The sequence below is a fragment of the Juglans regia genome, chromosome 11 (assembly GCF_001411555.2).
Source record: "Juglans regia cultivar Chandler chromosome 11, Walnut 2.0, whole genome shotgun sequence".
NCBI lineage: Eukaryota > Viridiplantae > Streptophyta > Magnoliopsida > Fagales > Juglandaceae > Juglans > Juglans regia.
The window spans coordinates 5,385,319-5,409,253 of record NC_049911.1 but is presented as its reverse complement, the minus strand read 5'-3'; the positions used below and the strand labels follow the sequence as shown (position 1 = coordinate 5,409,253).

Genomic DNA, 23,935 nt, shown 5'->3' with positions numbered 1-23,935 from the left:
ACCATCACTACGTCGCTAAGTTTCTAGCCCTCGCTACGTCGCATGCTGCCGCATGATCTCTCCTTGAGTAAGCCATGCCATTCAAGTTATTTGTTTTACACAAGTTTTGTTGGTTTTCAAAGAATTAAATGAAATTACCTTAATACCCTTTACTACATGTTATATTAATGTGCTTTAAAACTTTTATTATGTATAAGTACACCCTTATATAATTATGATTACACAAAATTACTATTTCTTTTATAAATTTGACTTTTAATATCCTTCAATACAAAAGAAAAACGTAGGAAAAAAAAATAAAAGTGGAAGAGAAGGATAGATGGATCAGGAGAAGGGAAGAAGAGATGAGACAAGCCGATGATCAGATCACCAACATGAGTGATTGAAAGGGGATTTTTCTTTTCTCTGAGAAAAAGAATTTCGGTTGGAAATTAAGGGAATCAATTGCAATCCTCTCCTCTGATCTTTTGCCTACTTTATTAGTTTAACCTTAAAAAAAATGACACAATAGTTTTAATGCAAAGGTTAAGAATTTTTAAGCACATTGAGTTAGGGACAAAGTAGCTGTTTAGCTGGATTAGAATTAATTTGTTTCTTTAAATAAATGTCGAGCACTTTAATATCCAGGTTGCGTAGTGGGTTCACTCGACTTGACTTGTTTAACTATCCAATGTCAAATTTATAAAAGAAATAGTACAAAACAACAGGCCGCGAAAGTTCTCCAAATTTACACATGGTAGTACCTCTTATCAAGCCACAATATATAAAAAATCTTAATTATATTCTAGTCCTTTTATTTTAGTATAATTTTTTTAGTGAAATAAGTTGCATGTAGGTGTTCTGTCCAATCAACCCATTTAACACCGGTATAATTAAATGGGTCGTCAAACAAGTTGTGTCGATCATTCCATGATACAAGTGTGTCGTACGTGTTTAAATTATAATCGATGATCGACCCGTTTAGTTTCCACACAATGATCAATACAAACTATGGTAACATACACTAAATTCCAATAGGATCTAGCACCAAGAGTTAGGAATACAAATTTTGATAGCAAATTCAACGATTAGGAAGGAAGTAATTCAAGCAAATTAAAGTAGTACAAGCACAAACCTTAGTTTTATGATGTAATATCTATGATTTAAAAGTAAAAAGAGTATTAGGAATAAACACATATTTCAGATTTGTACTGTCTAACATAAGAAGCAAACTACCGATAAATTTTTCCTGAATTTAGAAGAGCTTTTGCAGAGCCGGCTGACGCGGTAGAAGAATAAGTTGAACCACTGCTAGATGAACCCCGTGTTTGATCTGTGACTGATCCAGTCAAACCAGATGATGTGTAAGAGAATCTACACATATCCATTGGAGGCGCAAAATACATAGGTACAGGCAACTTTGATGGAAGGCTGGGCAAAGGAGCCTCAAAGTTGAGAACATTTATAACTTGCTTTATAGAGGGACGGATAGTAGAATCCGGATGACAACACCAAAGGCCAACGACCATCAAGCACTCGATTTGCTGCTCATCAAATTCAGCACATAGACCCTTATCAACTGCTTCAAGGATTTGACCTTTTCCATAGAGGTCCCATACCCACTCGACCAGCCTTACCTTTGTTGGTTCTGCCATTGGTTCTACTGGCTTTCTTCCACATGCAATCTCAAGCGCAACCACCCCAAAACTATAGACATCAGACTCTTTACTAGCCTTGCCAGTGGTGACACACTCTGGGGCTAGGTAGCCCATGGTGCCTGCTAAAACAGTTGTTTGCGAGCCCAACTCGTGGTCTACAAGCCTTGCAAGACCGAAATCACCAAGCTTAGCGTTGAAATTTGCATCCAACATGATATTGCTTGACTTGATGTCTCGGTGCACCACACATTGTTCCCATTCTTCATGAAGATACAAAAGAGAAGAAGCCAATCCAAGGGCTATTTTATGCCTTACTGGCCATGTTAGCATAATCTTTCCTCTAAAGAGATGAGAATCAAGGCTTCCATTGGGCATATACTCGTACACGAGGAGGAATTCACCTTGTTCATGGCACCAACCAATGAGTTGAACCAAATTTCTATGTCTCAAACGACTGATGATTCTTACTTCTGATATGTACTCCTTTTTTCCCTGCTTTGATCCTTTTGAGACCCTTTTAACAGCAATTTCTGTATTTGATTCACTTAACAATCCCTTGTAAACGCCTCCAAACCCTCCTTCTCCAAGCTTCCCTTCCTCAGCGAAGTTATTTGTTGCACGGCTAAGTTCACGGTAAGTGAATCTCCTTGGACCAGTTCCTTTCTCAAATTCATCATCCATGCAAACGTCACCACTCAAATGTTTTTTTCTTTGATCATTGACCCTTTTTCTCCAATAGAAAAACCAGAGTAAACCTAATCCAAAACCCAATACACCCAAACCCAGAGCCAAACCAATCGCTAACGCTACTCTGTTTTTCCTATTTCCATTATCTGCCTTCAAACTTGAATTGAACGACCAAGAACGAACTTGATGTATCTCAACAAACTGATCACCTGTTGCAGCGGAGAAGCCAACTCTAACCCATTCCGGCAAAATAGTTCTCAAATCAACAACATATGACAGGCTAGAATTCCCACCAAATATTGGATTATCAGCATAAGTTAAGAAAACACTCAGATTTTGTGTGGTTGAGTTATAACTCACCCATGCATTAGCTGTTGATCCATTCTTTATGCTACTTGACCATGAGACAGTTGTTTTTGAGATAATGGAGTTGATATTGATTCCTACATGATCATCACTTGGATCCCATGAATCTCGGAAACTATCAAACTCAACTGCGACAATTTTATTCAAAGAGGGTTTGGAAACGGATTCAGGACTAAATAGTCCAAGCAATCCGCCACTGGAATTGCTAGGGATTCTTGACTCAAGTGGCGCAATGAAGAAGGAGAGCCCAGCACCATACATTGATTTATTCAAAGCGTCGATGACAAAGGAGAAGTGGGTGATGAAGTCCGTAAGCTCCCCTGTCTTCGCATCCCAAAGGCGTACAGGTTCAGCATACGAGGCTCGACCGACACTTCCATTGAGGGAGTCATCGAGTTGATTTTTTGTGACTTCGAGTACTCCTCTAGCCATGAATGCATCCTTCTCGAAGGTTATCATGTTATCCATATTTGATTGGAAACTAGTGAGGTTGAAGAAAACTGAGTTTGCACAAGGAAGTAGCAATAAAAAGAAAATCATGAAGATCTGATTGACAACAGAATTCATTTTTTGGGGCTGAAGAAGGCAAGAACTTTGGTTGAAGATAATCATGGTTGGGATGCATGCATAGAGATGGAGATCTGAATTAAGGTCCGTTTGATGCCAAAGGCCTACAAGGAGTAGTTCAAACCGCGTATGTTTGTCCTATTTCATAGCTTTGTTTTTTCCTTCTAATCTTCATTATATAATTTTTGTGTCTGTAACTTTACAAATTCGAATGGAATCATGTTGGGTTGTCGTCGTCTGTACTATTTGGCCGGCTCATCTAAAGTACGAGGCCTAATTCAGCAATTATATAACAACTCATTAGCAAGATCATTTGACTTCTTGTTTAGTGACACCTTTGGGCCACAATCCAGTGCACTTTTGATCGTATGCAAATATATAATAATGATCATGAATGCAAATTTCACCCAAATATGTTATTCGAGTAATACTAAATATAGTCATAGAGTGTGCAAACGCCGCGTATTCTTTTTGAAGAAAGTGAATAAATATGAGATCCACATGAAAAAATTAATTTTTTAATAGTGAACCCATCTCTTTTTCAAAAAGAGTACGCAACGCTTACACAATCCATGACTAGAAATTCTATTGAATGACTTTGATGCCGACTTTCTGGAGGAAAAAGCCAATGAATTTGGGTCAGGAGGAGGTTGCTGCAATATTTATTGCTTTTGTTTGATATATGTTGCTTCATCTATGCTCCAATCCAGGCATCCAGAATTAATCTTATTTTATTATATATATGGTTTCTTATTGCTTGGACTATTATATGTAGAACATGTTTTGTAGAATAATCGAAAATTCTACAAACTAAGACAGAGGGAAGAAGAGGGGATGGAAGCCTTTCAATTCACAAAAGCAAATACGACAAACAGAGAAGGTTGTGTTATATATGCTAAAAAACCAAGCCGGTTGGATGCCGTCCTAAAGTGTTCTGACTATTCCAAGGTACAATATGGCTTAATTATTAGTCGTATTCATTAAGAATGTCATCTACATCCTCGCCCTCGAAAACAATACGCCTTTGTCGTGAGCAGGTCCACTCTTGGTTTGGCCATTTCCAAAATACTCGAGTACATGTGGGTATCATAGCTCTTGAGCCTCCCGTCCTTTTATATTTACAACTGATTTATACAACTCTTTTGCAATGCTGTTTTAAGAAGAGGCCATTTTTATAAAATAAAATTGTAAGAGTATCCTTGTTTTATATAAATGTCATCAAATTAAAATAGAATTGTAAAAGAGTTGTGTCTCTACTCATGTTACTCTTCCGAACATACATAAATGACAACTGAAGAAATTCTTAGGCCTTAGAGGCTAACTGTTTGTTGATGCCTCTTAGAGGTCGTTAGTTGCAGGTTTTCTTGGTTTGGGTTAGTGCCTGGTTTTTATGCTAAGAGTTGGTGTCTGGTTGTATTGTGACGTTTATTTTTTGAATAAAATTTAGAAGGTGCCGTCCTTCCTTTGAAAAAAAAGAAAGAAGTTGATGAAATTCTTAGGTTTAACCCATCTCATAAAATCGGATCTATAAGAGAGAATTATTCATTTCTTATAAACATGCCCAAAACTTTATCCACAAGTAATGTAGGATTATTCCTGATCAACAACAACTTCGTATTCTGAGACTACTGCTCTCCAATTTTGGTCTCTCCTATTTTTTTTTCCTTGATGACCTTTGATAATTAATAGATGAATCAAAACAAGGGGTTGCGAAAAAATTTGGATCATACTGTAAATATAATCAAATTGAATGTCGCCATAAATTCATTGACGTTATCGCCTTTTTTTTTTTTTTTGTCCTTTATTTCCCTCAAATTATAAATGGTGTTCATGCATGATAGTGTGAATACTCATGCATGCAGGAATCTTACGAACTTTGCACTCAAGCTGCTGCTTATAATGCCCCTGGCCAGAGTCAAAAGATATTTTTAATCTTGACCGACGTCGTCCTTAATTGATTGCTTTTAAACAAGGATATTGATCAGGTCCAATGGAGCTGCCTGCAGTCTCGTCGATCTCTCTCGGATTAATGGACATTTGCCTGCAAATTAAAGAACCACGCGGTACACGGCACATCATTATAATGCTTTTATTTACGATTTTCTCTTCTTATTCCTTTCCAAGTCAATCAGAATAATGTTGACTCTACAATGAATCTGTGTAAAGACGACCAATTTGTTTTAACATTCCGACGCGTAAGTCTTAACAGTACCTCATCATTCATAAACTTGATTTTTAAAAACCCCAATGGGTTTTACTAATTAATTTTCAAAGAAAATTTAAGAACTATCGATTTTGCATATATAATATTATTTATTCCTCCATTATACTATATTAATTTAACATTCAAGCTGCTTAAAAGTTAAAACCATTTTAAAGTCTAAAACTCAATTTACGACCCTTTTTTATTTACTAAGTTTATCGAATTTAGTCTAAAAATACCATTTATATAATTAGTTAACCAGTCCATTTAATCCATGCCACCAAATTAATGAAGATCATTCAGTTCTTTATCTTACAAAGAAATAGAAATGCTTTAGTCACAAAAAAATTCTACAAAAATAAATTCACAAACTGATGTGATTTGATGTGGTAAGTCAGATTGTAAAGCTACTTCTATTATAAAATAACTTCTATTGTAAAGTAGATCTAACATATCACATGAAACCATGTCAGTTTGTGAATTTATTTTTATGAAATTTTTTTATGATTATAGTAGTTCTCATAAAGAAAAGAACGACTTAATTCTCCTAATTAAAAAGAATTTTATTAATTCTTGTTTAGTCACAATATTACTCACTTTCACTAATACATATCATGTCTATGGTCAATAATTACCGCGCGCGTACGCTAGTAGTACTGTTTGTAGTACAAATGTTTTTTTTTTTTTTTCCTGTTTTCAAAACTTAATTCTTTTTACTCTGCAACCAATGGATTTATAAAATTAATTAGTTTTCGAGAAAGTTAATAAGCCTAAATCCTAAATAGTTACTCTGGATGGCCAAAGTTACGTACTTTGTACATTATATAAAAGGTTATTGTTCTGTCTCTGCACGCAATGACAGTTTATGAGATTTTTTCATGATTAAATCAGTACAAACAAAGAGAAGGAAGAAAAGATCAAGTTGCTAAACTAGATTTTGGGATTTACCTGTGTGCTAACAATATATTGATATGTATTTTCACAAGATTTCATTTATTACATGATCGTAATGATTCCAACTTTCCAAGTAATAAGTATGCTAATTAACCCAGTTTGCTAACTTGTTCAACTTGTGGTGCTTTTGCTGACTCAAATTTCTACTACTGCTGCTATAATGAGCATTTTCAGCCATACAACAAAACTGGAGGTGTGTCTGATTAATTCGATCTTTGATGTTTTACACTAAAAGATGTGTCTGTTTTCTTATAATTTCCATCTTATGCCTCCAAACTTGAATTGAACGACCAAGAACGAATTGTATGAAACTCCATCGATTGATCACCTGTGGCTGCGGAGAAACCAACTCTAACCCATTCCAGCAAAAAAGTTCTCAAATCGACAATATATGAAAGGCTAGAATTCCCGTTGAAGATTGGATTATCAGCATAAGTTAGGAAAACACTCAAATTTTTGGTGATTGAGTTATAACTAACCCATGCATTTGCTATTGATCCATTCTTTATGCTCCCTGCCAATATGGCATTTGCTGCTGAGACAATGGAGTTTATATTGATTCCAACATGATCACCACTTGGATCCCATGAATTTTTGAAACTGTCAAACTCAACTGCAACAATTTTATTCAAGGAAGAGTTGAAAGCAGATTCCGGACTAAACAGTCCAAGATACCCACCACCTGAATTGTTAGGGATTCTTGACTCCAGTGGTGCAATGAAGAAGGAGAGCCCATCACCACTGAATGATCTATTCAAAGCGTTGATGACAAAGGAGAAGTGGGTGATGAAGTCCGTAAGCTCCCGTCTTTGCATCCCAAAGGCGTACAGGTTCAGCATACGACGCTCGACCGACACTTCCATTGAGGGAGTCATCGAGTTGATTCTTTGTGAGTTCAAGTACTCCTCTAGCCGTGAATGAATCATTCTCAAAGGTTAATATGTTATCCATATTTGATTGGAAACATGAAAGGTTGAAGAAAATCGAGTTTGCAAAGGGAAGTAGCAATTAAAACAAAATGAAGAGCTGATTCATCAGAACAGCATTCATTTTTTGAGCCTGAAGAAGGTAGGCTAGAACTTTGGTTGAAGCCTTTTCAATTCACTAAAGCAAAATCGACAAACATAAAAATATCTTGAATTTGGACATATTCGAAGCTGTTAATAAGGCTTAAATATTAGTGGTATTCATCTACATCCTCGCCCTATCAAAACAAGAAAACTAAATATGAAAGTATTTTTTGTCGTACTGAGAAGTTGTGGTACTCCGGTTTGGCCATTTCCAAAAAGCTCGACCTTCGACGCACAATGCTAATCGGCCTCTCCATGGATCTTCTTTTCTTGTTTTCTAATTGGCAACAACCTTGCATGGTTGCTTTAAGACATACACTCAGGAACAATGGACTAGTCTCCTGTTTTTGGGAATGGACATTTGGGTGAAAAACCATTGAACAACACATCATTGAAAACATCGCTAGCTAGGGCAAAATTCAATACGCCACAAAGGTTGACTCTAAACATTTGATGTTTAAAAACCCAACATGACAAAAACCGATGTGAAAGTTTTAACACCTCATGAATACTCAAAAACATTTGATGCTCAAAAATCCTCGTGCGTTTCTTTTTCTGAAAAATTACATATCTATTTATATTAACATATATAAGTTTTTAGCAGAAACTTTACTCTTGTCGAGTGACATGATCAGTCCAATCCAAAAAATATTTAAAACCCTTCAGTTCTCTATCAAAAGAAAAAACCATTTTGTTCTCCTAAGCAAGTTTTCCTCTTCTAGTCACATAATCCACTTGTTCTCCTAAGCAAGTTTTCCTCCTAACGTTTATGTAAAATAAAATAAAAAATAGAAAATTATAAAAACATAACTATATATAAAATTAAATCTCGATAATGTGCTATATACACGTAAAAATAAAATTACTAAAACACAACTATATATGTTTCAAATTTCTGACGACAGTGTTTTATTGCATACTATTCATCCATTATTATTTTTGTAATGAAATATTTAGAATATATTTTCTTCATAGAAACTATTGATTGATCTTTTAGAAAGTCCATCTTTTATTCTAGTATGTAAGTTAGTTTATCAAGTTTCATGTAAAATCTAGATATTTTCATGTCAGATTAAGCATATAATGTTATAATTGAGATATTAAATAGTTTTTTTTTACTCAATGAAGTAATTTAAAAGATAAAACATTTTAACTATTTTTCATATAGATCATCAATCTTAAATGATTTTTCTTATATTTTCACTTTAAATTTTATATTAAGAATCTTAATATTATATAATAAAAAACTTTGGGATCCAGATTATAATAAGTTTGTTATTTCTCATAAACTTAATTTTAGTTTAATGATGGTGGGGCCAAATCCTTGAAAATAGATAATATACATAAATTACAAAAACTTTTGCAACTATAGGAAAAAAATTGGAGAGAGACATTTTTATGTATATTAAAATTTTTAAAAGAAAAGTTAGAAAGCATATGGGGATTATAAATTTTTTAGGGGGCAATTTTCTATATTTATAAAATTATGAACCAAATCTGAGGCATAAAAAATAATGAAGTCAATAAATACAAAATAGTATATAAAACTGTGTTTTGGTTTTCTCAAATCAGATATTTTACTTTTATAATGAATGGAGGATTTATAAAACTGATTGAGTTCTCGAGAAAATGAAAAAGTCTATAAAGTACTCTCAGAATAGTTACTTTAAAGAACTCTCGTCATTCCTTCTCTCCTAATTTTTTTTTTTTTATACTAACATTGAGATCATGAATTCTTTTAGGGATTTTTGTTTATTTGTATATTCCAGTGCATAGAGTTAATTTAAGCGACATCATCGATGGGTCACGTTTTCCTAGTAAATCTTCATCATTTAAACAAGATGCTTTAACTTTAGAAAAAGTTCCAAGTCTAAAGACTTGCAACCATTTATTATTGAGAATAACTTTTCACCGAGATAACACTTTTGGGGTCGGGGTGTTACAATCTATTTCTTTAGAAGAAATCTCGTCCTCGAGATGTAAAGTGTACTCAATATCCCATCTTTATAAAACATACTGGAAGAAATCGAAAAGAAAACTTGCGAAAGCAATTAAAAATCAACCAAGTCTCATGTGCTTAAAAAATAAAATAAAATAAATAGCTTATAGGAAATATAGCTAAACGAGCATATTCCAAAACGCCTAGTAGCCGATGTGGTTCTAACAACACCGTTCATGCAATGAGCATATACTAATATAACGTTCATCAATCATGCAATCAATCAAGGACATGACAATAAGCATCAAACATAATAGTAAATAACTTCTCTTGAACGTCGAGTTGGCTAGGAGTCATTCCAGGTATTTCCTATCCTATAATTCTTTTCTTTAAAAGTCTACAGAATCTCTCAACTTAGACTTTGATACCAATTGTAACACCCTCTTCCCGTAAAATAGAGATGTTACTAACATTCATAACATAATACCCGGTAAAGAGATTCATATCCTGAAATACATCATTTATTGAAATTCATCAAAATATTAAAACTGAATTGAACATAATTGTTTCGAAAACTAAACGTAAAGTAAATGAACATAAGCTAATCCTATGAATGACATAAAAGAAATCTAATTCTTGTATGAATATCACTTATTCCTTCCTAAGAATTTATACTAGATTTATTCCTGACCATCCAGCTCTGTGTCATCAAAGTCGTCATTTGTGAGAATTAAACATGGAAGAAAACAAAAATACAAACCAAAATGAGTCGAATACTCAGTAAGTAGCACATCATACCGTAAAACATAATTTGGCCTAACATGTAAAACTCAACTTTTCCATCTAATTATCATTACAACATTTCTAAATTTTCATATAAAATATAATAAATAATTCAATTTTTCGAATTCTGAAAAAATAATAATATTATAATAATATTTTATTCAACTTTTAACTTTTATTTTAAGTTATCTCATTTCAACTCATTTTATATTTCAATTTATTTCTATAGAATTAATCGTGGATAAAATATTTTTCTAATAATTAAGTACAAGTACTTTTTATTCAACCCAAATCAGTTTCATGATTTAGCTAGCTTAAGTTGGCAAGAGCCCAAAGCTTTATTGTTCGCCCGAGAAAAGCTTTGGGGCTTCCCAGCCCAAATCCATTGGCCAGCGTATAAAAAGTCCAGTAATTAGAACTACATTAAAAGCATAAATTAGATTTTATAATATTAACTATTGTCCACGTGAGTTTCCAATCAAAATTAAGACTTTTCGGATAAATTTTGTAGGAAAATTTTCACGTACGTTACTCTCACTGTATATTTTAACATTCGAAGAATAATATTAAATTTATTACAAGAAAATTATTTATTTATAATAAATTATTTTCTATAAAAATGATTATTTTATATTAAAATAAATCTATAATCATTAAAAATAGTTATTCTCATTACAAATAACTTGTTATAAATGTTTATTTTTCTTATAATGAAATTACATCCATTCCATTAATTTGATAAGTGAAGGAATTGAAAGATGAGCTTTGCTACACAACCTCCACCACACTCCACACTCCACACTTTTTTAAATTTTTTAAATTTTTAATATTTTTTTAATATTTTTTTTTGAGTTTATTCTTTTTAAATTATTTCAAATTTTTTATTCATTATTCATATAATAAATATTTAATAAAAGAAAAAAATAATAAAAATTAAAAATAATATGGAGTGTGGAGGTTGTGTGAATAGTAAGAGGTTGAGTAGATTTTTTGTTGAAAGATAATTGTTATTTTCATTATATTAATTTAATATTGGGTTTTAGTATATTTTCTTAGTTATACTTAGACCCTTCCAATAAAAATTATTATTAGTTCTCATCTCAATGGAACATTATATATATTAACATGAAAAAGCAATCCCACCAAATCCGTCCAGTACTTAATTAGATGCCTGGCCTCGAGCTGATCTGAAAATCGCCCCCACATGCTAATTATAAGGACTTTGCACCAACCTCTCATCCAATATCAGAGCTTTGGTCAATTTGAATAGTAAAAATATTTTATTTTATTATTATAATTTTTTTTAAATTTACTCATAAAATATAAATAACAATTCAATCATGTTTTCAAATTTTAAAACATAAATAATAATATTAAAAAAATAATATTTTAATAATATTTTATTTAACTTTTATTTTAATTTATCTCATCTCATCTTAAGTACTCATTATCGAAACCACACCTTAATTATAAATTCATTATAAGTTAATTAGGTTTTTAATTATAAATAGAACTACCAAATAATATTATATAATTGCAGAAGTTATCTCCTTGAAGGCACGTCGACTAAGCTAATTAATTTATAAGATCAAAACATTATAATAGAAGAAAACAGGCCATGAATAATATATATATATATATATTTATATATAAACATATTTGTCAAGCTAATCCAATAAGTCCAACACATATTATTGCATTGTTAAAACTCCAAGACTGCCGGAGCCTTCTTCGCAGGTTAGACACATGATTAAGATAATTTAATTATCATAACCTTCCTTACTTTTAGGACTCTCTTACTTTTTAGTATAATTAATTAGTACCCTGATTTGTTGACTTTTGAGAGATAATATTAGTGATAAATGTGTGTTCTGATCATAATCTTAACCCTATATATACTTGATTAATTAATGTCAGAAAATGAATATGATATTTATCCAATTACGACTCATTTCTTATTATTTATAATTAATGTTTAATTCATATCATATTCTTTAACACCATAGAGGGTGAGAGGTGTGTTATATACAGTTAAGAACTTTAAATGATCATCAGTTATAAAAAGGAAAAATTTATTTATTATCATGATCATCCTCTCAACATTATGATGTGACATTAAATGAAAGGTCCATAAGTAAAACATAATCAATTATCTCTACTCATTTAATATCAAATCATGGGATGATGAGAGAATAATAGTAAAAAAATAAAATAAAGAGTATCATTACTCAAAAAGAAAAAATCTATTAATCATATTATAAAAATATGATTACGAAATCCAAAATTTCAATAAGATGGCATCAAATGTCTTTATTTTCTTTTTTCTTGGCCCCAAATATCCTCACTGATGAAGAACATGAGCTCAAGGTAATGGAAACTTTTTGTGATTAATCACCAACTCAATACAAAATATTGATTTCTCTCTAATTTTTCTATTCAATCATGGAAAAACCCCTGCAGTTTTTGAGGCAGAACATGACTTTTCCAGCAATAAATATCGCCGCAAATGTCTACCGTGTTTGCGACCATTTTTGAATCCGCGATTTAAGAATTTTTGCAGCGACTTGGAGGCGCCGCAAAAATCCTGATCTCTTTTAGTGATATATATTAGAAACCTCCGATTGAGAGTACTGGCATTCAAAACTTGTTGACACGCACCAACAAATTACATGCAGTGATTTAGAGGTAACACATGAAGCCAGTACAAAATATAGAAGTACTATAGAACCCAACCCAAACGGATAATGACCAAACTGAATGAGAAGATCAAATCCCTCTTAGCTTGAGTCTCCAGTCTCAATTTAATACCAAAATAATATTAAGAACACTAGTCTTGGAACATCCCTCCAAGCATAGGCAATACCTAATGAATCACATGCATTGAAACAGGCAATGGCCGATATGAAACTTTAGAAGGAAAGATGGTGACCAAGTTTAACGACCGTGTTGGCCGAGACTTGTAGTTATGGAAGGTTCACCAGAGCTAAAAGATGGTGTTGGCACATGATATACTGGAACAGGCATCTGTGTTGGAAGATTTGGCATTGTTGCCTCAAACTTGAGAACTTGAATTGCTTGTCTAATAGAGGGCCTCAGATTGCTATCAGGGTGAGCACACCAAAGTCCAGCAATCATCAAGCACTCAGTTTGCTTTTCGTCAAAATCCTTTTGCAACTTCCCATCCACAGCTAAAAGAAGATCTCCTCTTCCATAAAGATTCCAAACCCACTCTACCAATCCCATGTGAGAATCCTTATCCATAGGATCAATTGACCTTCTTCCAGTGGCAATTTCCAAGGCGACCACCCCAAAGCTGTATACGTCTGACTCTTTGCTAGCTCTACCCGTGCTTATGTATTCTGGAGCCAGGTATCCTAAAGTTCCAGCCAGCCCGGTTGTCTGTGGACCTAGCTCATGATCCATAAGCCGAGCCAACCCAAAGTCACCAAGCTTGACATTGAAACTAGAGTCTAGCATGACATTGCTTGACTTGATATCTCGATGAACCACACATTGTTCCCACTCTTCATGAAGGTAGAGCAACGCAGAGGTCAACCCTAGAGAAATCTTGTACCTCACTGCCCAAGTGAGAGGGCTCCTCTTGCCAAAGAGGTGAGCATCAAGGCTTCCATTGGGCATAAACTCATAGACAAGTAGGAACTCACCACTGTCATGACACCATCCTATGAGTTGCACTAGATTTCGGTGCCTCAGCCTGCTAAAGATCTTTACCTCTGTTATGTATTCTTTTTTCCCTTGTCTAGACCCCCTCGAGATTTTCTTCACCGCGATTGGCATGTCTACATCTGCTAAGTAGCCCTTGTAAACGGCACCAAACCCTCCTTCACCCAACTTCCTCTCATTTGCAAATTTGTTGGTAGCCGAAGCAAGCTCTTTATGAGAGAACCTCCTTGGTCCCGCACCTCTTTCTAGGTCATCATTAATTGATGTTAAGTTCATTGCTTCTGCTCGTTCTTTCACCTTCTGTTTACGCCTCCAGAGTACTGCAAATCCTATAATAATCCCAGCTACCAAAACAACAACAGAAACTGACAAACCCACGATTAATCTTATATTTCTCATCTTCCTTCCGTTCGTTTCTTTTATATCCAAGCTTGAACTGAACTCCCATGACAAAAGCGTATGCCGCTCAAAATTCGAACCAGTAGCAGCTGAAAATCCAATTGTGACCCACTCAGGAAGAACCTTTGAGAGATCAATATTGTATGAAAGGCTAGTATTGTCATGAGGAAGGGAAGTCCTTTGAAACGTCCAAGAGACGCTCAAATTCTTACTTGAAGCGTTGTAGATAATAAATGCATCGATAGTATCTGCACTGTGTAAGCTAACATTCCATGGAGTGTAGACAGCAGAAGAAATGGAGTTATTGTTGATACCCACATGCTGAAATGGAGGATCCCATTCAGAATTCACGAAAGAATCGAACTCAACCAGAACAATTTGGTTGAGAATTGAATCACTGGATGTGGTGTTAAACAGACCCAGAAAGCCACCTGCTGAATTTGGTGGGATTTCAAACCCAACAGGTGCAAGGAAAAATGCAAGCCCATGACCATAACTATCACTGCCTTGGGTATCAATAATGAAGGAAAAACGAGTTGTGAAGTCGGAGAGATTTCCAGTTTTGGAGTCCCAGAGTGGCACCTTCTCCGCATATGTGGCCCAGCCAACACGACATAGATAATTGACTTTGTTCATCTCAACAGCTCCAACAGAAGGTACAGCATCTCCATGATATTGTATAATGGAGAGATTGGACTCAAAGCGAGATATCTTGAAAGAAACTGAATTTGCAGAGGGGAAAACAAAAAAGGCAAAGAATGTTAGCTTGAAAAAGTCGTAGAAAGTGGTAGTAGTGGTCATATTTTGGGAAAACAAACATCAAAAGAAGATATCAGCAAGTACTTTATATTCGTAGGCATTGATGAAGCTCCAGTACTTATATTCTTCCGAAAGACAAACTTCACGATGCTGAATCGCTGATCCATCGCCGGCGAATTGGGGTCAAGAAATATTAAATATACAAAGTGTACAGCTATAAATTGATCGCCTGAGAATTTCAAATTATGCGTCGAATATGTAAAATAATTAATAATATATGTAATAAGGGAATCCGGCGTGATCATAGCACAAGAAAATGTTGTTTAAATAATTTCATATTGATTGTGAATAAGATTTTAGGTATATTTATAAATAATGAGCAATTCTCTTTTGTAGAATCGATTTTACGATATGAGTTAGGCTCATGAATTTCTTTATAGTATCAAAACCTGCCACAGGACGAATGAGGGCCCATACTACTTATTCAATAACTAGGACCAGAAAAAATATTGGCCTGCACGTGAAGAAGAAGATGTTGAGGAATAATCTCACATTGGCTGTGGAGAAGCTCTTGGACATGTTTATAAACAATGAACAATCTTCTCTTATAGAACTGATTTTATGAGATGAGTTAGGTCTCTAAATTTATTCAATCTCATCATTATTTGGTAGAGCTTACCTCGAATAGAAGTCACTTTGTTCATAAGTTTAAGAATATTTAAAATGTGAGTCCTCCTTTCGATCATATTAAGACTATATGTGCACTCGTATAAGTGTATATAATTTTATAATTACTTCTACGATTCATTTTTTTTTTAGAGTAAAGCTATTCTCATCATTTCCGGTCTCAGTTCCGCTATATTTTTTTTTACTTAATAATTAAGTAAGTATTTTTTAATGATATTATAATTTTTTTATAAAATATTTTTTAATATTAAAAAAATATATGTATAAAAAAATAAATTAAAAAAATATAACATTTTACAGATAACGGTGGCTCCCAGCTAGACTGGGAGCGGTGGCCGTTGAGCGGGGATCCGTCGAATAGTTGGCATCACGGGGCTGACTACTGATTGGAAATCTTTTGACAGGATTTCGTGTGGATTCTGGAAGTGATTTTTACACATGACCTCATGAAGCACATGCAAGATGTCACATAGAAGATGCACGATTTGTTTTAAAAATATGATTCAAACAATAACTCCTAAAGCTCTTTTAACATATATAGCTAATTATTTCCAAGATAACCTCTGGCCAAAATCTGGTATTTGTGCATTACTACCATTACTACATGACCTACATATTGTATTTGTGCAAATGGAAAAGTCAAGGGACTTTTTCCAATATAGTGATCTGTGTAAAGGTCCATCTGAGCTCAACTCATTCCAAAACATATATTGATAGGACCTATTACTATTTCAATTTTCGGCCATAAAAGGTTAAACTCATATCATTATATTTCATACATTTAAATAAATATCTCAACCTATTTACATTCAAACACATCTTAATGATACAAAATATAACTATTTTCAAATCAACTAAGATCATTTAAGAATCGAGATCATTTCAACATCCAAACATAGCCTTACTGGATTGATGAACAGGGTAGCCGATTTAAATTCCACTGGAGCCTTCAAAAGGAGAAACTACTCTTATCTATTTGTTTTCACTTGATTTACTTATTTTATGCAAGGGTGAAATGCAAGGGATTTGTTGCTCTGGTCGGTGATTTTCTAAACCAATTTAGGATTTTGACTGTGTGGGTTACCAATCTTGAAGACATCTGTTTATAGTTTATATACCTGTTTTTTTTATTGGTCATCGTAAAGCTCAAGTATTGGGTATCTTAGAGCGTCTAAAAAAAGAGAGAGAAATGTCCCACTTCAGCACATACATGATCTTTAGGAATTAGTAGAGGCACTGTAGGCTTTGATTTGGGGTAAAAAAGAGAGGTTTGGACTTGGGGGCTTTTATGGGCTCCGGCTTGGATGATTAATGATTTCTACTTAGTTTTGTTTTATTTCTTATATGGGCTAGGGTTAGTTTGTTTTATTTCTTATGTGTATTTGTTGTTAGTTGGACTTAAAAGGCCCATGGCCTTCATTAGGCTGTTCGTAGGGTCTTCATATGAGCATATATACTCAAGACACTAGAGAGTGTAAGGCAATCTGGAATATTATATAACCTTCTTTGTCTATTTCACTCATTTTTCCACTTATTATCCCAGAAGAGCTCCCATTGAAGAGTGCAAATTAGTGTTATCTTTATCAAGTTCTTTGAGATGTATTACAAATTAGTATCAGAGAATACTGATCTCTGTGTTATTATATGGGAAATTCTTGTATTCCTCAACAAAATTATAGAGTCAGATGAACAAATAGAAGAAAAATTTACCCACATAGTGTAATAACCAGGCCCAGGTCCACTAAGAGCCCAGTCCCTGAAATGAAAAAACGGCGCCGTATGGTGAGTTTTCTTCGTCTTCAGTTTCTCGGTTCCGATTTCTCCTCCACGTATGAGCAGTTAATCTCTCCCCCATTTTTCTCTTCCCCCGAATCCCATTTTCTCCCACACGCACCTTCAGTTTTCCTCACGCCTCTTCAGTTAAACTCTCTCTTCACTCTCAAAGTTCTTGCAGACTCGTCCTTTCTCCCTCTCCGCGCCCTTCCATATTCCCGGTGATTTTGGTGCTGCGATTGTTGGTGGATTTTCAGATTGGTGTCGCCGAGACTCAGTAAGCTCTCTCTCTCTCTCTCTCTCTCTCTCTCTCTCTCTCTCTCTCACGTCTTCTCTGTTTTCCCCTCTCATCTCCGATTCGTGGTCACAGTAGCACATTCGTGGGATACCTTTCGTCTCCGCTTGCTCACTGCCGCGGCACGCCACCACATTGGTAAGTCCCTTTGCCTCGGTCTGCATCTTTCTTTAATTCTTCTCCTTATTTTCTTTCAATCACAGGTTTCCCCCCCTCTCTCTAGCATCTGGGCAGCAACAGAATTAGGCCGTGGCAGTTGAAATCTATCAGAGACAGCCTCTCCAAGGTGATTTTTCTTCTGCATAGTCTGATTCCAGGAGAGCCCCTCTAAATTTTTTGTTTTGAGTTCTCTGATTCTCAGCTGTTTATGGGTCTCTCACTAATTCCCACATACTTTAAAATTCTAGATTCGGTGAGCACTGCCATCGCATCTAGTGGGAAGTGGTATAGCACGATCTCGGTTCTAACTTCTGCAAGGTAAAGTCCTCATTCAGTATTAGTCACTGTCGTACATTACTTGGTGTTAAAAAAAATCCAGGTTTAACGACAATGTTTTATATCGCAGAACGCCTCCAACGCCCTATATAGTGTTGATCCGCTCTCTAACTCCACGTGCCACACACACGATAATAGGTAAGATTTTCAGAATATTAGGCTCATTCTGTCCGGCATCAAAAGATCACCATTATTATACATATGATACATACATACATACATATATTTATATATAAGCAAGCACTTCTAATTCCCCATAAAACAATTTAAAAATAAGAAAATCAAAGACAACGACCCATACAGAGGTTGACAAATTAAAGATGGTTCGCTGTTCACGCATTCAACGACCGTCTTCTAGACTAGTAGTTATTAAAGGTTCGCCGGAGCTAACTGACAGTGTAGGGATATGATACAGAGGAACAGGCATCTTCAATGGAAGATCTGGTTTTGTAGCCTCGAAATTAAGAACATGAATTGCTTGCCTTATTGACGGCCTAAGACTTCGATCAGGATAAGCACACCACAGTCCAACAATCATTAAACACTCTATCTGCTTCTCCTCGAATTCAATATGCAATCTATTATCAATCGCCGTTCGAAGCCTTCCACTTCCATAAAGATTCCAAACCCACTCTACCAACCCCATTGCTGAATCCTTCTCCGGAGGGTTGTTTGACTTTCTTCCTGTAGCAATTTCTAATGCAACCACACCATAACTGTATACGTCTGATTCTTTGCTAGCCCTACCAGTAGCTATATATTCTGGAGCCATATAGCCTAATGTTCCAGCCAATCCAGTTGTCTGAGGACCTAGCTCGTGGTCCATGAGCCGAGCCAATCCAAAGTCTCCAAGCTTCACATTAAAACTGGAATCAAGCATGACATTGCTCGATTTGATGTCACGATGTACGACACATTGCTCCCATTCTTCATGGAGGTAAAGCAGCGCAGATGCCAGCCCAGAAGCTATCTTGTATCTCATTGCCCAAGTCAGAGGACTCCTCTTGCCAAAGAGGTGCGCATCAAGGCTACCATTTGGCATAAACTCGTAGACAAGTAGGAACTCACCTTTGTCATGGCACCATCCTATGAGTTGAACCAAATTCCTGTGCCTTAGCCGGCTAATGATCTTCACCTCAGTTATGTACTCTTTTCTTCCCTGTTTTGAACCCCTTGAGATTCTCTTTACAGCAACTGCTATATCCAAATCAGTTAAAAACCCCCTATAGACAGCGCCAAATCCTCCTTCCCCCAACTTCCTGTCATCTGCAAAATTGTGGGTAGCTGAAGCAAGATGTATGTGAGAAAATCTTCTTGGTCCTGCTCCTTTTTCAAGGTCGTCATTAATTGATGTTAAATTCACAGTCTCTATCGTTTCCTTCTCCAATTTCTTTCTCTTCCATGCCCACAATATTACAAATGTCATAACTGCTCCAATTACCAGAACACCAGCTGAAACTGTCAGACCAACAACTAAACCCTTCGGTTTCGTATTTTTTCCATTTCTTTCCTTCATTTCCAAACTGGAACTAAATTCCCATGATCGAATTATATTCCGCTCTCCATATTGACCTGTAGCAGATGAAAATCCAACTATGACCCACTCTGGAAGAACCCGCATGAGATCAATTTCATAAACGAGACTCGTATTCTCTTGAGGATTAGGGGTTGTTTGATACTTCCAAGAGACACTCAAGTTCTTCGTTGAAGCATTGTATGTGATCCATGCATCAGCTGTATCCCCACTATGAAAGCTAGCATTCCAGGGGGTGTATTTTGCAGAAGCAATTGAGTTGTTGTTAATCCCCACATGCTCAACTTTTGGATCCCAGTCTTGGCCCGAGTATGATGAGTCGAACTCAACTAGAACAATTTGGTTTTGAGATGAATCACTGTTTGTGGTGTTGAATAGGCCTAGAAATCCACCAGCTGAATTTAGTGGGACTTCAAACCCCACAGGTGCCAAGAAGAATGCTATCCCATGGCCGTAATTGGGACGGTCTTGGGTGTCGATAGTGAAAGAAAAATGGGTACTAAAATCACTGAGTTTTCCAGTATCTGAGTCCCAAAGAGGCACCTTCTCGAAGTAGATGGCCTGACCGACTCGGCATAAATAATTGTATTTGTTGATAAGCTCAATGGTTCCAACAGAAGGTACTGCATCACCCGAGTACAGTATGTTGTCAGCATTAGATTCAAAGCGAGGGATTTGGAAATGTACTGAGTATGCAGAGGGAAGAAGTGGAAAGAAGATGAAGATAGATAACATGGTTATATGTCCTATAAAGAGTAATCTAAAGCTTGGATGGTGGGGAGAGAGAGAGAGAGAGAGAGAGAGAGAGGTGGGAGGGAGACGGGAAGGAGTGGCGTGGAAGTTGCATCTGAACATTCAATATTAGTCTTCATGGTGCCAAGTTTTAGCCGGTACGCAATGGCGTCAGCAACAAACCGACGTGAACTATAAAACAAACAAGTTAAGAGTAGTGATAAGCTTAAATATTAGTATCCAATGGTTGTCATAATTTTAACTGGCTTGACAACAACCTTATTAATTTCTTATTGCAGTTTCAAATATGACACGCATTCATTACAGCTTCAACGACTTCGAGCTAGGACCCCACCGTAGTTTCAAATATGACTACATTGGGGCCCTTCGAAGCTACATTACAGTTTCAAATATAACAAGGATTCTCTATTTCAAACAACTTTATCAAATTCACAGATAAAATATAATAAATAATTTAATTTTTTTAAATTTTAAAACAATAATAATATTAAAAAATAATATTCTAACAATATTTTATTCAACTTATCTAAAATCATCTCATCTTATCTCACTATCCAAACCAATCCTAAGTGTAGGTGGTATATAAGATTTTGTATCGTTTGAAATAGAGAAGTTCTTATTTTTTATAATGATTATATATAATGGCTTCCTAATATATTATAAATTAGTTCTTTTAATATATATATAATCCAATTTGCGTGGCTTAAGCTTTCCATTTGAGTGTTAGGCGTCTTATTCTAAAAAATAATTCAAGGGTCGATATTGTCGTGTCATTATTTTTATATTATCTCTTGTGTTTTACTTTTTATAATTACTAATTGCTTTTATTATATTTTTACTTTTTTAATGGTATTCCTTAAAAAGAAATCTTAAGATCAGTATATTCCAACTCTAAAAAAACTCGGTCCATCAACAATATTATGACAATCCTGGGATTCTCGTCCTTATTCACGAACCTGCATTAATATATATATATATTTATATTAAGGAAAAGAAGGCGGGGAGAGAGGGAGAAGATGGAGAGAGAGAATACGGACAAAATGAACTATGCGTGGAAGTTGCTACCTGAACTTCCAGTTCATTTCTTCATGATTCTTGAGTTTTTCCCTCCAGATATGTAGTATATAGTACGGAAAATGATCATTTTAAAACAAATATTGCAAGACTTTTAAGCAGTAATCTTGCTGGCATAATAGCGTCAACATATTCATGAATATAAAACAGACCAACCTGCATATATAATAGTGATAACCTTAAATATTATTAGCATGCAATGTTTGCCCTACACGCTAGCTTAACTGTGTGGATCAAGATGGCCCCTCGCTCTTTCAAGATCAGTAAGCGGAAAGTAACCTTTATATATTTCAGATATGAATAATATACGTGCATGACGTCTGCAACAATGCTCATTTTCCCGCCCTGGTCTGCTAAGACAGGTTTGATCATGTCAAAGAAGATAAATCTTGCTTGTAAATGTATGAAATATGATTCAGTTTGTTTGCCTGCAGTCAGAATAATTGATCGATCAACGTGATCCTCAAATAGCGCGGCCATAATTTTACAAAGTCGACACGTTCATATATAAGAGATTTGCTTTATTACAAATGACCCCCTTAATGGTAGGGGAAAACCATTACAAAGTTCTTCTTTCACCCAGCAAAGCCAATACCGAAAACAAAAGCACCAGACAAAAACACCAACAAAGCCAATACCAAAAAAAAAAAAAAAAAACACCAATAGAAAACACCAACAGCAAAAACATGGCTATACCATCCGAATAGTGGGACACCCATTTTTTATTGGAACCCCACATGGCTATGAGGAGAGAAGGCAACTCCGATTGGATCCCCACAACTTGCTAGTACCTTCTGCCCCCAACCTTGCTAGATAATCCTCAGATTTATTCCCTTCCCGGAAAATATGAGAGAAGTGAACATTAAGGCCTTGTGAAATCACCATTACCTCTTCCAAAAAATCCTCAAGGTACCAGTTTGCACATTTTTTTTTTTAGCCATTGCACTACCAGCAAAGAGTCTAACTCAACATCTATATCAATTATGCCCATCTCATTAACCAACCAAAGACCATGCAATAGACCCATTAACTTCTCATAGTTGTTGGTACTGAAGCCTAGCACTACCGAGAAAGCCACTTTGATGTTTCCGTCTGAATCCCTCACTAAGCCCCTTGCTCCTGTTGCTCCTGGGTTCCCTCTAGAAGCCCCATCTACATTTAGTTTCATCCTTCCTGCAGCTGGACGAATCCATTGCACCATCTGAGGGAGCCTCTGCTTCAGGGTCTTCACAGGAACCTAAAACTCCTGTAATATGGCTATATCCCGCATTGACTGCATCTTTGAAGATTTGAGTTTTTCTCCAATCCTTGTTGTCCAATACTTCAACTGCAACCAAACTTCTTGTTTGGAAACCATCCTCCCATCCATTCGAGCTTGGCATCTCCTCAGCCAGAGAATCCAAGTGATGACAGTAGGTAAAAGCCTAACTAGCTGTCCCATTTGCGTACTCTTTGAAGCCTTTAGGAACCACATCTCTATTAATTGCCTCCACGTTGAGGCTGATACACGGCCTAGCCCCACCTGGGCAGCAACTCTCTGCCACAGTTCCTTTGCAAAATTGCCAGATGTAAGAACATGGTCAAGGTCCTTGTACCCACCTATCAAACAACAAACACATTTTGACACAATAGGGATCCCTACTAATTGCAGCTTATCATCCACACTCAGTGAACTATTAAGAGCCTTCTACATAGTAACATATATATTTTTTGGGAGGCAAGGATGCCACAACCAATTTGCCCATCTCACATTGGAGGCTCGTACTCTAACACAATTCCATGCACTCTTGGAAGAGAATCTCCCATCCGTGTTATCTGTCCATACTAAAACATCTTGCCCACCTCTACTCTTACTCAAAACTTCCAAAACCTCCTCAACCTTCTCATCACCTATCAACCGAGTAATGAAGCCCACATCCTAAGCATTCAATTCGGCAATCTTTCACAATCAAATTAGGACTTTCCACACAATCATGTGTTGCACCAATAGGACCATCCTCCAACCACTTATCCCACCAAAACGACACATTTCCATCTCGAATTTTCCACCTGGACCAATTGAGAACCTCTGGAATATAATAGTGCACTTTCCTGCAAAACCGAGTTCCTTTCCCCCGAGGTAAAAGGAAAATATGTCGTGCTTTGACATATTTGGCTCGGAAAAAATGAGACCATAAAGTATCCTCCGTTAGTAGCTTCCACGTAAATTTCATAAACAAAGATTTTTGGACATCCTGCAAATTACGGAATTCCATGCCCTCTTCAGTCGTCGGAAG

The 23,935-nt window shown here is 35.6% G+C and overlaps 4 protein-coding genes across 4 annotated transcripts; all 4 read right to left on the bottom strand.

The window, feature by feature from the left end:
- Positions 1 to 1,211: 1,211 nt before the first annotated feature.
- LOC108982582 (L-type lectin-domain containing receptor kinase IX.1-like) lies at positions 1,212 to 3,230 on the bottom strand. Its single transcript, XM_018953995.2, has one exon. It carries the CDS (start codon positions 3,228 to 3,230, stop codon positions 1,212 to 1,214), a length of 2,019 nt encoding a protein of 672 aa, XP_018809540.2.
- A 3,447-nt stretch (positions 3,231 to 6,677) lies between these two features.
- On the bottom strand, positions 6,678 to 7,289 carry LOC108982581 (lectin 7-like). The gene has a single exon (XM_018953994.1). It carries the CDS (start codon positions 7,287 to 7,289, stop codon positions 6,678 to 6,680), a length of 612 nt encoding a protein of 203 aa, XP_018809539.1.
- A 5,851-nt stretch (positions 7,290 to 13,140) lies between these two features.
- On the bottom strand, positions 13,141 to 15,090 carry LOC108982580 (L-type lectin-domain containing receptor kinase IX.1). The gene has a single exon (XM_018953993.2). It carries the CDS (start codon positions 15,088 to 15,090, stop codon positions 13,141 to 13,143), a length of 1,950 nt encoding a protein of 649 aa, XP_018809538.2.
- A 3,282-nt stretch (positions 15,091 to 18,372) lies between these two features.
- On the bottom strand, positions 18,373 to 21,012 carry LOC109003379 (L-type lectin-domain containing receptor kinase IX.1-like). Its single transcript, XM_035683030.1, has one exon. The coding sequence runs from the start codon at positions 20,685 to 20,687 to the stop codon at positions 18,639 to 18,641; it is 2,049 nt and encodes a 682-aa protein (XP_035538923.1). The 5' UTR covers positions 20,688 to 21,012; the 3' UTR covers positions 18,373 to 18,638.
- Positions 21,013 to 23,935: the final 2,923 nt, after the last annotated feature.